Here is a 12948-nt window from a genome sequence, read left to right as displayed (position 1 = left end):
AAAGAATAAGGAGGGAGATAAGGGGAAGTGAAAGGAAATAAAGAGAAAAATGAAAGAGTAGAGGTATGAGGAAAAAACTAGAAGAGTTAAAGATAAATTAAGAATAACAAAACTAAACTACTGCGCCGCCCGGGAATCGAACCCGGGTCGCAAGAATGGGAATCTTGCATGATACCACTACACTAGCGGCGCACTTGAGACCTGTTTTCCAGCCCCGCCATTATGTGCGTGCGCTCGCCCACCCGCCGCGCGCTGCCCTTCGGCCGCGCCGTCCTTGGGCCGCCCCGCCCTGCCCCGCCATGGCGGCCCTCATCCCGCTGCTGCTGCTGCTGTTGACCGTGACCGGGCCCGGCCATGCCCAGCGCGACCGACCCGGCAGCATCGGTGCGGGTGGCGCGGGCAGCGCTGACAGCGTAGTCGTAGGGAGAGAAGAACTGGGGGGAGAACCTGGGAGGGAAGTAGAGGAGCAACTGGGGGGAAAAGGGGAGGCGAAACTGGGGAGGGACACCTTTGGGGAGGGACACCTCTGGGGAGCTGGGAAGCTTGAGGGCGAGGAAATGAGGGGGAAAGTGAGGAGAATTATGGGTGAGAGAAATTAGGTGGAGAGAGAAACTTTGGGGGGGGATTGGGGGTATGCTGTAGGCACTGATATCCCGGTTCTTGTAGCCGTGAGGAGGGGAGGATGCTGAGGGGGGGGAGGATACTGAGGGGGGGAGGATGCTGAGGGGTTGCGTTGCCGGGGGCGCTGATGCCCGGTCCCCACACAGCCGTGGTGGGCGGCGGGATCGGCGGAGCGGCCACCGCGTTCTTCCTGCGGCAGAGGTTCGGGACAGGTGTGCGGCTGCACGTGCTGGAGCGCGGGGTGCTGGGAGGGCGCCTGGCGACGCTGCAGGTGGAGGGGGGCAGCTACGAGGCGGGGGGATCCGTCCTGCACCCCCTCAACCTGCACATGAAGCACTTCGTCAAGGAGTTGGGTAAGCTCAGACACCTCTCTTGGCATCCACGTGCCCTGAAACCACCCCAGACACCTCAAAAACAACCACCCCAGACACCTCAAAACCAACCACCCTGGCTTCTCCACACTCCCCTACCCCAAAACCAACCCCCACCCCGGCATCCCTACACCCCAAAACCACCCCCTACCCCAAACCCAACTCCCCTCGGCATCCCCACACTCCAAACCCACCCCCCTGCTCGAAACCCAACTCCCCCAAGGGGTGCTCTGGGTCCAATCCACCCGCTCTGATGTGGGGACACTCCCATAAAGAGCACTATTCCCCTCACTGTCCTTCCCCCATTCCCTCCTCATTTCCCTCCCCACATCTCTATTCATCCTGTATCCCTTCCCTACTATCCCCCACATCCCTCCCTACTTTCTCCCCCCATATCCTTCCATTTCTGCTGTCTCCAGCCTCTCACATCCCTTCCTCATTGTCTCTCCATTATCTCTCCCTCTCCCCACTATCCCCTCCTATATCCCTCCCTGCTGTCCCCCATGTTCTTCCCCACTATCCCAATAGCTTTTCCCACTGGCTCCCCCTCCTATATCCCCCCTCTATCCCTACTCCCGTATCCCTTCCCACTATCCCTCACCTCCTATATCCCACCCCACATCCTATGTCTCTCCCTGCTATCTCCCCCACCTCCAATATACTTTCCCACGGCCCGTATTCCCCCTTCCCTCTCCAATATCCTCCCTTCTGTCTCTCCACCCATATCATTCTGTATGCATCCCCACTATGCCCCCCCCCATTTCTCTCCCGTATTCATCCCCACTATCCTCTCCACCCACCCCTCTGGGAAAAGCAGACCCACATCCTGATGAAAATGCACCCCCAACCATGGGTGATGCATTGATCCTGCCATAAGGGTCCAAAAATTCCTGCCTGTAACGACCTGGGCTCCTGGCCCAGAGCTATTTCCCCTTTCCATGCCTTGGGGATTCAGTCTTTAATTGCTCACCCGTATTAAAGGGAAGTTAAAATCAAGGTGTAATTTAGTTCAGCTCGATGCAAGTTCTCCCTTTCCTTAAATTTACCTTTTTTCACCCTCTCCTCAAGGCCTCTCAGTTGCCCCAGTGCACAGCACCCTCATGGGTGTTTATAACGGGGAAGAGTTTGTGTTCGAGGAGAGCAGCTGGTATCTCATCAACCTCCTCAAACTACTCTGGCACTACGGGCTCAACCCCCTGCGCATGTACATGTGGGTGGAGGACATACTGGACAAGTTCATGCGGTACGTTGGGCTCTGCATGGGTGTAAAACCACCTGCCAGGTTGTAAAAATGCGTGAAATCATCCCATGGCCAATGAGAAAGGAGTCTTTGTTTCCCCTCTTTCCATTGGCAATCATTTCTCCAAGGGCAAATGTTGAGATCAGTGCTGTCGTCTTCAAAAAAAAGAGGCTGTGGCGGATGTACATGATGGGTGTAGGATGAGCACCTGGCTGCCAAAGAGAATCAAATTTGTAACTTGCGCTTCTGTTAGGAGAGATCCTTAAATTGTTGGAAAGGACCTCAAAGCCCATCCAGTTCCACCCCACTGTCATGGGCAGGGACACCTCCCACTGGATCAGGGGCTCCAAGCCCCATCCAACCTGGCCTTGAACCCTTGCAGGGATGGGGCAGCCACCACTGCTCTGGGCAACCTGGGCCAGGGCCTCCCCACCCTTGTAGAAAAACATTTTTTCCCCAAGATCTCACTTCCAATTTTCCCTCTTTTTGATGAAAATTACTCCACCTTGTCCTGACCCTGCACTCCTTGATCAAGAGCCCTGCCTCAGCTTTCCTGGAGCCCCTTTCAGTACTAGAAGCTGCTCAAAGATCTCCCCGCAGCCTTCTCTCCTCCAGGATGAACAACCCCAAGTCTCTCAGCTTGTCCTCGTACAGGAGGTGCTCCAGCTCTTGGATCAGCTTCATGGTCTCCTCTGCACTCGCTTCAGCAGCTCCGTGTCCTTCCTTTCTTGAAAACACTGTAAAGTTGACTAATGAAGATTCAGCTCTGCTTAGGTGTGCGCCACTTAGGCCGGGGCTTGGCTGAAAGGACAAGTCCTTCCACTCCCATGAAGGGCTGTGTGTCTCAGGAGCTGCACTGTGGGAGCCTCCACAGCTTCCGAGGGCAACACGGACAATGAACAGTGACTGAACCTCTATTTCTTGTCTCTGGTTCCAGGATCTACCGCTACCAGACGCATGATTATGCCTTCAGCAGTAACGAGCGCCTGCTTCACGCCCTGGGAGGGAATGACTTCACCCAAATGCTGAACCAAACCATCGATGAAGCCATGCAGAGAGCCGGCTTCTCCCATAAGTTCATCAAGGAGGTAGTTTGCCCAGTCATGAGAGTGAATTACGGGCAAGGTGTCAACATCAATGCTTTTGTAGGTGAGTCTTCCATAGGGTGTCCATCCCATGGACCTCGTGCTCTCCATGGGTGCTGGGATTCCTGCTTCCAGGGCTGGCACTTCCTGTGCTGCAACAACTTGCTGGCCAACATGACCTCTGAGCCATTGCCTTCATCAAACTGTGTCCCAAAGGGATATGTTTTCCTGCACAATTTTCCACTTTGTTTCAAGTGCTCACCTATGGAACGCAGCCAAACAAACCCCTCTAAGAACCGTGGTTTCCTTGTAGGTGCTACGTCTCTGGCAGCGGTGGAATCCGGCCTTTGGTCCATAAAAGGGGGGAACAAACTCGTCTGCACTGGCCTTCTCTCCTCCTCCAAAGCTGAAGTGATCCCTGGCATGGTTCTGTCTATAGAGCCAAAAATCAGACCCACACGCACAGGTGAGTTGGGTTTGTGTTCCCTTCGGAGGGGAGGGGAAGGGAAGGGCATGCTCCAGCAGCTGGAGATCAGTGTTGGTCTCCATGACCACTTATCTGCAGCTCTTGGCAGACCAAAGGAACACACAGGGTCTTCCTTAGTCTTTTATAGGATCATTAAGGTTGGAAAAGACCTCTAAGCTCATCCAGTCCAACCATCAGCCCAACCCCACAGTGCCTACTAAACCATGTCCCCGGTGCCACATCTATGTGCTTTTTGAACACCTCCGGGGATGGAGACTTCACCAATGTCCCGGGCAGCCTGGTCTAATGCTTCACCACTCTTTCAGTAAAGAAATTATTCCCAATATGCCATCTAAACCTCCTCTGGCACAACTTGAGGACATTTCCTCCTATCTTATCCCTTGTTACCTGAGGGCAAAGCCCAGCACCCACCTCACCACAACCTCCTTCTCAGAAGCTGTAGAGAGTGATGAGGTGTCCTGTCAGCCTCCTCCAGACTAAACAGCCCCAGGGCCCTCAGAACCCCTTCCTCTGCTCCATTCCCTTCTCCAGGTGCACTCCAGCCCCTTGTAGTGAGTGGCCCAAAACTGAACCCAGTAAAAACTGTGCTCAAAGCCTCAGTTCAAAGCCCTCTCTCAGTTTCTAAAGCTCTTTCAGCTTCACAAGGCGCGATTAGCCCAGGTGGGCTGGTGCTTTAAAGGCTCTGTCAGCAGGGCAAGGGGGATTCCTTCCATCTGTAGCGCGCAATAACTGAGCTCTTTTCCCCAGGAGACCCGGTGAAGCTCTACCAGGTCACTTACAACACTTCATCTGGACTAACGGCAGATACGTACGACATCGTCATCATTGCTGCTCCGCTGGGCCGCAAAATGGCCAACATCACCTTCAAGAATTTTGACCCTCCTGTCCCAGAGTTCCCAAATAATTACCACCAGACTGTCACAACCTTAGTCCATGGACGATTAAATGCCTCCTTCTTTGGTTACCAGGACCCCTCTGCCTTCAGTCTTGGTGCCATCTTCACTACAGAGAATCCCAAACTGTTCATCAACAGCATTGAGGTGGTGTCTCCCGTGGAAGACGTCAGTGCTGAAGGGAAGCTGCCCTTGCAATCAGCCGTCTGGAAGGTGTTCTCCAAGGAGGTACTCACCAAGGAGCAGCTTCACTTGCTGTTCTCCTCCTATGACTCTGTTACGGTGAAGACATGGTTGGCGTATCCCCACTACAGCCCCCCGGAAAAATGCCCTCCCATCATCCTCCATGACCGAGTCTACTACCTGAATGGCATTGAGCGGGCAGCGAGTGCCATGGAGATGAGCGCCATTGCAGCCAAAAATGCCGCCCTGCTTGCTTACCACCAGTGGTACGGGATCGCTGACAGGATTGACCAGGAAGATTTGCACGAGAAGCTGAAAACGGAGCTTTGAGCCACATGGAGCTGACAGCCGGATCCTCGTGGGAGGACCTACACTACAACCTCTGGAAACGAATCATTTGCTGCAGCTGTTTAGCCATAATTAACACTAATGAATGAGGAACTCTGCTTTGCTCGTAAGGAAGAGACACCCAGCCAACTCAGCAAGCCAGTTGGCTACAACAGTGGTGGAAAGGCAGAGGAAACTTCCCTGAGGCATCTAGACCTTCCTCAAGCAAGCTTCTCAAGCTACTCCTATGCAAAAGTAGAGTTTTAAATGCCATAGTGACCCCAAAAGTGCCCTCCATGGTAAAGAGTCTACTAAATTCAGGATCTGCGTCACTGTGATTAACCCACAGATGTCGCTTTCCTTCTCTGGAAGTGTTTCAGGCTGGGGGAAGAAACAAAAAAAAAAAAAAAAAAATCAACTTTTTGACTGTAAAACTTTCTGCCTCCACTGTCTTCTGAAAGGTGTAGAGTAGCTTACTTCTCGGGGTGGGATTGGTGTAGTGGAAGTTTGGGCTGGGCACTTAATTTGCCTTCAAACCAAGTACTGTAACCTACAGGTGGGGGACTGGGCTGCTGGGAACAGCAAAAATGGGTGGAAACTAAGGAAAACCACTAATGTCCTTTGCTTGGGCAAGGTTTCAAAGTGTTAATTTAGTTACTGCCAGGTACCGCTAGGTTTGGGTTGGTAAAAGCCCTTTTAATGAGAGTTACTGCATCCCTTGCCTGTGTCTAATAATGCTGTGACACCTCAACCCTTCCCAAGTATTGTCATTAGAAATAAATGAATGCACTGATTGGGAAGAAAGCTGGCACCGTGTCCTTGAATCCTAGAATGTCCTGAGTTGGAAGGGACCCACAAGGATCATAGAGTCCAACTCCTGTCCCTGCACAGGACAACCCCAACATTCACACTGTGGGGCTGAGGGCCTTGTCCAAATTCTTCTGGAATATTGTCAGGCTTGGCACCGCAACTGCTTCCCCGGGAAGCTGTTCCCGTGCTTCACAACCCTTTACGGGAAGAACCTTTTTCTAATATCCAACCTAACCCTCCCTGACACATCTTCCTGCCCTTCCCTCAGGTCCTTGAGAGAGCATTTGCCGTGTTCTTCCTCCTCAGCAGTGCTTGAGAAAGCACTTGGCAATTTTTATATTGAAAATGACAACAAAAAAAAGACCATCTCTGTACTCAGGGCCTGTAAGGAAGCTCTTTTCCTCACAAAACCAAACCCCAAAAAGGCTAACATCTCCCTGGCTCCCACTCCAAAGGCTTCTTCCATCCAGTTCAGCCCCCACAGGCTTTGGTTCCTGCACCACAACACCATGATGTGGGAGTAAAAAAACCCCTTTATTTCTAAAGAAAATCTCTACTTTTAAGCAGCCCAGCTTGGCACAAATACCCTTTGCAGAGAATTTTACCTCTGTGCGGGGAATTAAGAACCAACAAGCAGTGACCAAACACAACACAGCCCAATAGCTTCTTCTTTACAAGACACTAAGAGGAAAGACACCAAAACTAGCAATTTAATATCCTCTCCAAGAAATTAAGGCTCCCAAAGGCCTTCCCAGAGTTTTAAAGGTATTAAGAGCAGAATGAACCCCACACTTGGCTGAGGAACCAGCATCCTGTTACCCTGAAAAGCAAGCACGACTCACACCGGTTATGTCAACCATTACAAAATGTATTTAACAAAAATCAGTAAGTTTACACGGGGGGGTGCTTTGCAGCAGGAGTAAAGAAAACAAGCGGGATAGGTGTGGTCATGGCTGGTTTCTCCGGTGCTATACTCGTTCCAAGGCTTCCAGCATGATGATGCTATTTCCTCGTATGACCTAGGAGTTGGAATTCAAGCAGGCAGTGAGAAATAAACCGTGGTCTCCCCATTCTGTGGCACCACAGGCCCCCTCTTAAAATTTATTCCCCTAAAAAGCTCATGCTGTGCCAAAAATAGACCTTAATTCCCCCCCCCCAGTGCTAAATCCTAATTGAACTTAGCTCTCAAGCCCCACTGATTGTTCTGTGCTCTGGCAGGAAAGACCACTTCTTAAAATTAATTTGGTTTTACAGGCCCCTGCTGTGCCCAGTCGCCCTCACCACCATGCCAATGTTGTTCTGCTGTCCTCCCGGTGCCATCTCCACACACTCATCGATGACGAGGTTCATGAAGGGATCGAAGCCCCGCAGGATCCCCTGGACATGTCGGCCGCCATTCAGTTTCACTGCAAGAAATGGGGTAGGGTTGAACAAAGGGAGTGGCACTCAACGTCCTCTCGCCTGAACCACAGCTCAGAAATCAAGCAGGGAAATAGGGAGAGAGGTTTTTTTAGTTAAGCATTTTGAGCATCACAACCAACGCAGTGAGAAAAGACTATCCTAAGAGTTTAGTTGTGTGAATTTTAAATTAATAATGATGCTAATTAACGGAGTTCGAAGCCTGAAATTAGTCAAAGCCTACTGTGGGTGGTCTGGTTGCTGCTGGGCAGCAGTGCCAGCCTGGGCAGCTGGCATTCCCTGGATCCTTGCTGCAGGAGGATAGACTAGGGGTGGAAAACTCGGCGAGGGAAGCTGAGGAGTAGGGGTAGGCAGCCAGGGAAGGACAGGGCAACAAGAGAAGGGGACCAGGGGAGGAGAGGACATGGGAGGAGAAGGGGAACAGCAGGGGACCAAGTAGGGGCAGAGGAAGGTGGCTGTGGGGGAGGGAGCAGGAGATAGAGGTGGGCAGCTGGGGGAGGCAGCTGTAGGGGAGAGGGACAGCAGGAGAGGGAGCAGGGGAGCAAGGGGAAGCAGAGAAAGGTAGGGGGCAAATAGGGGACAGCAAGTGGGGGTGGCAGCAGGGGGAGGCGGCTGTGGAGAAGGAGGAGCAGGGAAAGGCGTCGGGGGGGGGGGCAGGAGGGGAAGACGGCCGAGCACTCACATGACAGCTTCTTGTCCATGAACCTGCAACGAGAAAGCGACGCGGGGGGTCAGCACCGGGCAGGGGACAAAAGAGAGACACAAACACCCCCCCCAGACCCCGAGCCGCCACGGCAGCGGCCTCCGCGGTGCAGGCCAGGCCGCGGGCGGAGAAGCCCGGGCATCGTGGGGCCGTTCCCACCGCCCCCTCGCGGCTCCCCCGCACCCCTTTAGCCCTCGATCGCGCTTGCGGCCCTGGCCCGGTCACCATTCTCACTTCTTCAGCTCGGGCGGGTGTGCTTTGCTCATGGCGTCCCGCGCGCTCCCCCCACTCCACCGCGCGCGCCGCGCTTTGACGTCACAGCGCCGCCCGCAGCCAATGCGCACGCGCCTCGCTCACCCCTCCCACCCAGCCTCCGACAGCCAATCCCCGCCCCGCGGCAGCCAATGGGGACGCCTCTCGCTGGCCCCGCCCACCCCGTCCCCACCATCCCAGCGTCCCGCTCGCCACGCGTTGACGTCACCTCACCCCTGGCAGCCAATGAGAGCCGCTCTTCACTCCCTTTTCCCCACCCCCTCCGTTCTTCCCGGCGCCCCACGCGCCTTCCCGGCAGCCAATCAGCGCATGCGCGGGGGTCCACGTGCACCTGGCGCTGCGCGCGCTGTGGGCACCCGGGGGTCGAGCAGCGCTTTGCACATGGGGCTCGGCCTATGCCTGACACACACATTGCACACGTGCAGGGGTCACCCCGCAGGATGCGCAGGCGTGGGGGTCACCCTGGGCATTGCACATGCATAGGGGTCACCTCACAGTGTGCACACACGTGCAGGGGTCACCCTGGGCATTGCACATGCATAGGGGTCACCTCACAGTGTGCACACACATGCATAGAGGTCACCTCACAGTGTGCACACACGTGCATAGGGGTCACCTCACGGTGTGCACACATGTGCAGGGGTCACCCCAGGCATTGCACATGCATAGGGGTCACCTCACAGTGTGCACACACATGCATAGAGGTCACCTCACAGTGTGCACACACGTGCATAGGGGTCACCTCACAGCGTGCACACATGTGCAGGGGTCACCCCAGGCATTGCACATGCATAGGGGTCACCTCACAGCGTGCACACACGTGCAGGGGTCACCCCAGGCATTGTACGTGCATAGGGGTCACCTCACAGCGTGCACACACGTGCAGGGGTCACCGAACACCCAACAGCATGCATACAGGCAGGGGTCGCCCCACAGCACGCATGTACACGGGGTCACCCCATAGTGTGCACACAGGGGGCTCCCCCTGTGCTTTGCACATGCAAAGGGGCCGCCCTATGCTGTGCACGCATATGCGCACATCCCCAACGTGCAGTGCACATATGCGTTGCCCCACACCGTGTGCACAAGCGCCCCGACACCTCCTACCCTGCACCTGCACAAGCGCCTGCGGATGCAAGGGCCCCCCTGCAGCCCCACACACCCCCCCCCGCAGCACCCAGGGGGGCAGGAGCGCTGCACCTCGCCTTTAATGAGCGCGTGGGGGCCCCGGTGCCCCCCAACTACTGCTGGATGGCGGCCAGGCTGTCCTTCATCTTCTTGGCCATGACGGGGACAAGGCGGAGGTGGTCATCGCCGCAGGCAGCTAGACAGGCATCGAGCTGGTCCCGCACCTGTGCCTCTGTGCCCCCTGCCTCCAGCGCATCCTTTGCTTTGTCATTGCAATGCAGCGTGCAGCGGCTCAGGCGGTCCTGGGAAGCATCGGGGAGGGTCAGCAGGTCCTGGGGTGTCCCACATGCCCTATGCCCCCCCATATCCCATGTCCTCTCCATGCCCTGTGTCCCCCCTATGTCCCCCCATGCCCTGTGCCCCTCCACATCCTGTGTTCCCCCCATTCCCCCTGCGCTCCCACAACATATGTGTGTGTGTTCCCACCTGGAAGTGCTCCAACTCGGCAGTTACGATGGCCTGGGCCTGGGCAAGGGGCATGTGGCACCGCTCGATGCAGCGCTGCACCTGCTGCATGGAGGCTGCGGCATCCTCGCAGCACCGCGCACTGCACCGGAACATGGTGCCCTGCGGGGACACGGAGGGGAGGGGGGGGGGGGGGGGCGTTGGTGGGGTGAGGACACCCCCTGTTTGTGGGAGCAGCCTGCAAGGACATGGATGTGACACGAGCCAGGGGTGGAGTGAGGCTTCCTGAGGCGACTGGAGGGGGGCACAAGACATGGGGGCAACACAGGAAAGAGGGGGGCACAGGGCATGGGGGGAGCACAGGGGACATTGGGGACACAGGACATGGGGGGGACATAGGGAAGCATGCGGGGACACAAGGTGGGGGGGGGCATTGGGAGCACAGGGCATGGAAGGCACAGGGCACACAAGGACAACACAGGGGAGCAGAGGGCATGGGAGACAGAGCATGGGGGGACACAGGGCATGGGGGGGACAGGGAGCATGGGGGGAGCAGAGGTTATGGGGAGGACAGAGCACCGGGGGGGGACACAGGGCATGGGGGGGACAGGGAGCATGGGGCATGTTGGAGGGGCCCATGGCATGGGAGGGACACAGGGCTCGCAGTGAGGGGGCACAGGTCATGGGGGACACGGAGGGGGCACAGGGCATGGAGGAGCAGAGGGTGGAGGGGTGTCGGGGGAGCACAGAGCAAGGGGGACACACCGGGCTTGCACTGGGGGGCACAGGGCCTGCTCAAGGCACAAGGTGGGGGGGGGGCTGAGGGCTTGCAGGTTGGGCTCAGGCCTTGCAGGGGGGGTCAGGGCTTGCAGAGGGGGTCTCAGGGCTTGCAGGTTGGACTCAGAGCTTGCGGGGGGGGGGGGCTCAGGGCTTGCAGGGGGGGTCAGGGCTTGCAGAGGGGGTCTCAGGGCTTGCAGGTTGGACTCAGAGCTTGCGGGGGGGGGCTCAGGGCTTGCAGGAGGGGCTCAGGGCTTGCAGGTTGGACTCAGGGCTTGCAGGGGGGGCTCGGGCCTTGCGGGGGGGGCTCAGGGCTTTCAGGGGCGGCTCAGGCCTTGCAGGGGGGTTCGGGGCTGCCGGTCCCCGCGCTGCAGGCGCAGCCGCGCTCTCGCCGGGCACGTGGCGGCGGAGGGAGGCGGCGGGGTGGCAGCGTTTCCCCGCGGTCCGCAGCCCCTGCCTGCCCCCCCCCTTCCCCGGCTCCTGGCCGCCTCTCCCCCCCTCTCCCCCTTTTCCCGTGCCTGCATCCCGCGGATCCGCTCCCGCTCCAGCGCCTGCACGGCGCTCTCCACCGCCGCCTGCACCCGGCCCTGCGCCGCCTCCGCCATCGCCGGGACCCGCCCGCACCGGGGGAGGGGACAGGCTATACCCCCGCCCCGAGCCCCGCGAAGGGCAGCGAGCCTGGGGGAGGGCTGGGGGTCTGCAGGGAGCGGGCAAGGGGTGGGGAGACTCTTGATGGTGATGCTAAAAATGGGGATGAGGGCAAGGGATGCAAGGGCGATCCCATCACTGCCGCTCCTGCCGTGTCCTCTGGCTCATTTGCAGCTCGAGTGGACACCCCGGAGCATCACCGTGGTGGGAAAGACCATGCTGGGTGCCATGGGAATCCCTGCTTTGTGAAGGTGTCATAGGATCATAGAATGGTTTGGGCAAGAAGGGTTGGTTTGGGTTGCAACGGTTTGGGTTGAAAGAGACCTTAAAGCCCACCTTAGTTCCACCCCTGGTCCAGCTGCTCCAAGCCCCATCCAACCTGGCCTTGAGCACCTCCAGGGATGGGGCAGCCACCACTGCTCTGGGCAACCTGGGCCAGGGCCTCCCCACCCTCACAGCAAAACATTTCTTCCTGAGATCCCATCTCAGTCTTCCCTCTTTCAGCTTAAAACCATTCCCCCTCGTCCTATCTCTGCACTCCAGCTTTCCTGGAGCTCCTTTCAGTACTGGAAGCTGCCCTAAGGTCTTCTCCAGGCTGAACAACCACAACTCTCTCAGCCTGTTCTCCTACAGGAGGTGCTTCAGCTCTCGGATCATCTCTGTGGCTTCCTCTGGACTCACTTGAACAGATCCATGTCCTTACGTTGATGACTCCAGAACTGAACACAGGGCTCCAGGTAAGATCTCAGCAGAGCAGAAGGGCAGAATCCCCTCTCTTGCCCTGCTGGTTCCACTGCTTTGGACGCAGCCAGGACATGGGTGGGTTTCTGGGTTGGGAGTGCACATTGCTGACTCCGTGTTTGCACCACTGCGTGGAAATGCAAAGCCCCCACTGCAACGCAATGTCTGCAGCACAACCCGGCACTCGCACCATAATGCAGTCCCTGCACTGCGATGCAACATGGTGCTGCCCTGCAATGCCCACACCACGATGCAACACAGCAGAGTGCTGCATCACAGTGCAACACTGGATGGAAATGCAATGCCATGCACTGTGATGCCATGCGTGCGCTTGTACCATGATGCAAACCCGGCGCTGAAATGCAACACCGTGTTGCTCTGCCCTGCCTGCACCACAATGCAGCACGAGAGTGCGATGTAATGCCTGCGGCACAGTGCAGCTCTTCATGGAAATGCAACGTTTGCACCATGATGCAATGCCCACGCTGTAATGCAGCGTTTGCACCAGGATGCAACAGTGCATGGAAATGCAATGCCCGCGCTGTAATGCAGCGTTTGCACTAGGATGCTACACTGCATGGAAATGCAATGCCCACACTGCAGTGCAATGCCTGCACTTTGATGCAACACAACACTGCCCTGCAACACCTTCACCACAATGCAACGCAGTGGCGTGATGCAATACTTGCGTTACACTGCAACACTGCATGGTAAGGTTGGGGAAGGCCAGCAGTGCTTTGTAGCAACTCCCCCACTGTTCCCCCGAGGATGGATCCT

The 12948-nt window shown here is 56.8% G+C and overlaps 3 protein-coding genes and 1 non-coding gene across 6 annotated transcripts; 1 reads left to right on the top strand and 3 right to left on the bottom strand.

Annotated features, from left to right (window-relative positions):
• Positions 1-121: 121 nt before the first annotated feature.
• Positions 122-192, bottom strand: TRNAG-CCC (transfer RNA glycine (anticodon CCC)). The gene has a single exon. It is a non-coding gene; the product is annotated as a tRNA-Gly (tRNA).
• Positions 193-229: 37 nt separating this feature from the next.
• PCYOX1 (prenylcysteine oxidase 1) lies at positions 230-5609 on the top strand. The gene is made up of 6 exons (XM_054049744.1): positions 230-384; positions 768-974; positions 2061-2235; positions 3170-3381; positions 3631-3783; positions 4552-5609. Exons 1-6 carry the CDS (start codon positions 300-302, stop codon positions 5208-5210), a joined length of 1491 nt encoding a protein of 496 aa, XP_053905719.1. The 5' UTR covers positions 230-299; the 3' UTR covers positions 5211-5609.
• A 1255-nt stretch (positions 5610-6864) lies between these two features.
• On the bottom strand, positions 6865-9731 carry SNRPG (small nuclear ribonucleoprotein polypeptide G). 3 transcript variants are annotated; one of them, XM_054088941.1, is made up of 4 exons: positions 9618-9731; positions 8119-8141; positions 7299-7423; positions 6865-7036 (listed from the first exon to the last, which is right to left on the bottom strand). In XM_054088941.1, exons 2-4 carry the CDS (start codon positions 8135-8137, stop codon positions 6986-6988), a joined length of 195 nt encoding a protein of 64 aa, XP_053944916.1. In that variant the 5' UTR covers positions 8138-8141; positions 9618-9731; the 3' UTR covers positions 6865-6985. The 3 variants fall into 3 exon arrangements, with proteins under 3 accessions (XP_053944916.1, XP_053944915.1, XP_053944914.1); XM_054088940.1 differs by having other exon boundaries at positions 9613-9727; XM_054088939.1 differs by lacking the exon at positions 9618-9731 and adding an exon at positions 8374-8482.
• FAM136A (family with sequence similarity 136 member A) lies at positions 9654-11413 on the bottom strand. Its single transcript, XM_009563018.2, has 3 exons — positions 11301-11413; positions 10027-10167; positions 9654-9842 (listed from the first exon to the last, which is right to left on the bottom strand). The coding sequence occupies exons 1-3, from the start codon at positions 11385-11387 to the stop codon at positions 9654-9656; spliced, it is 417 nt and encodes a 138-aa protein (XP_009561313.1). The 5' UTR covers positions 11388-11413.
• Between the last annotated feature and the right edge of the window lie 1535 nt (positions 11414-12948).

The sequence above is a fragment of the Cuculus canorus genome, chromosome 26, assembly GCF_017976375.1.
Source record: "Cuculus canorus isolate bCucCan1 chromosome 26, bCucCan1.pri, whole genome shotgun sequence".
Lineage (NCBI taxonomy): Eukaryota > Metazoa > Chordata > Aves > Cuculiformes > Cuculidae > Cuculus > Cuculus canorus.
This window is presented reverse-complemented; position numbering and strand designations above follow the sequence as displayed.

Coding starts and splice junctions, on each gene's coding strand:
- PCYOX1 (XM_054049744.1), top strand. CDS start 300: ATGGCGGCCCTCATCCCGCTGCTGCTGCTGCTGTTGACCGTGACCGGG. Junction 385..767: donor CGACCGACCCGGCAGCATCG/GTGCGGGTGGCG, acceptor GTCCCCACACAG/CCGTGGTGGGCGGCGGGATC. Junction 3,784..4,551: donor AATCAGACCCACACGCACAG/GTGAGTTGGGTT, acceptor TCTTTTCCCCAG/GAGACCCGGTGAAGCTCTAC.
- SNRPG (XM_054088939.1), bottom strand. CDS start 8,405: ATGAGCAAAGCACACCCGCCCGAGCTGAAGAA. Junction 8,142..8,373: donor CACCCGCCCGAGCTGAAGAA/GTGAGAATGGTG, acceptor TTCTCGTTGCAG/GTTCATGGACAAGAAGCTGT. Junction 7,037..7,298: donor AGAACAACATTGGCATGGTG/GTGAGGGCGACT, acceptor TCCAACTCCTAG/GTCATACGAGGAAATAGCAT.
- FAM136A (XM_009563018.2), bottom strand. CDS start 11,387: ATGGCGGAGGCGGCGCAGGGCCGGGTGCAGGCGGCGGTGGAGAGCGCC. Junction 10,168..11,300: donor AGCGGATCCGCGGGATGCAG/GCACGGGAAAAG, acceptor GTGTCCCCGCAG/GGCACCATGTTCCGGTGCAG. Junction 9,843..10,026: donor CCGAGTTGGAGCACTTCCAG/GTGGGAACACAC, acceptor GATGCTTCCCAG/GACCGCCTGAGCCGCTGCAC.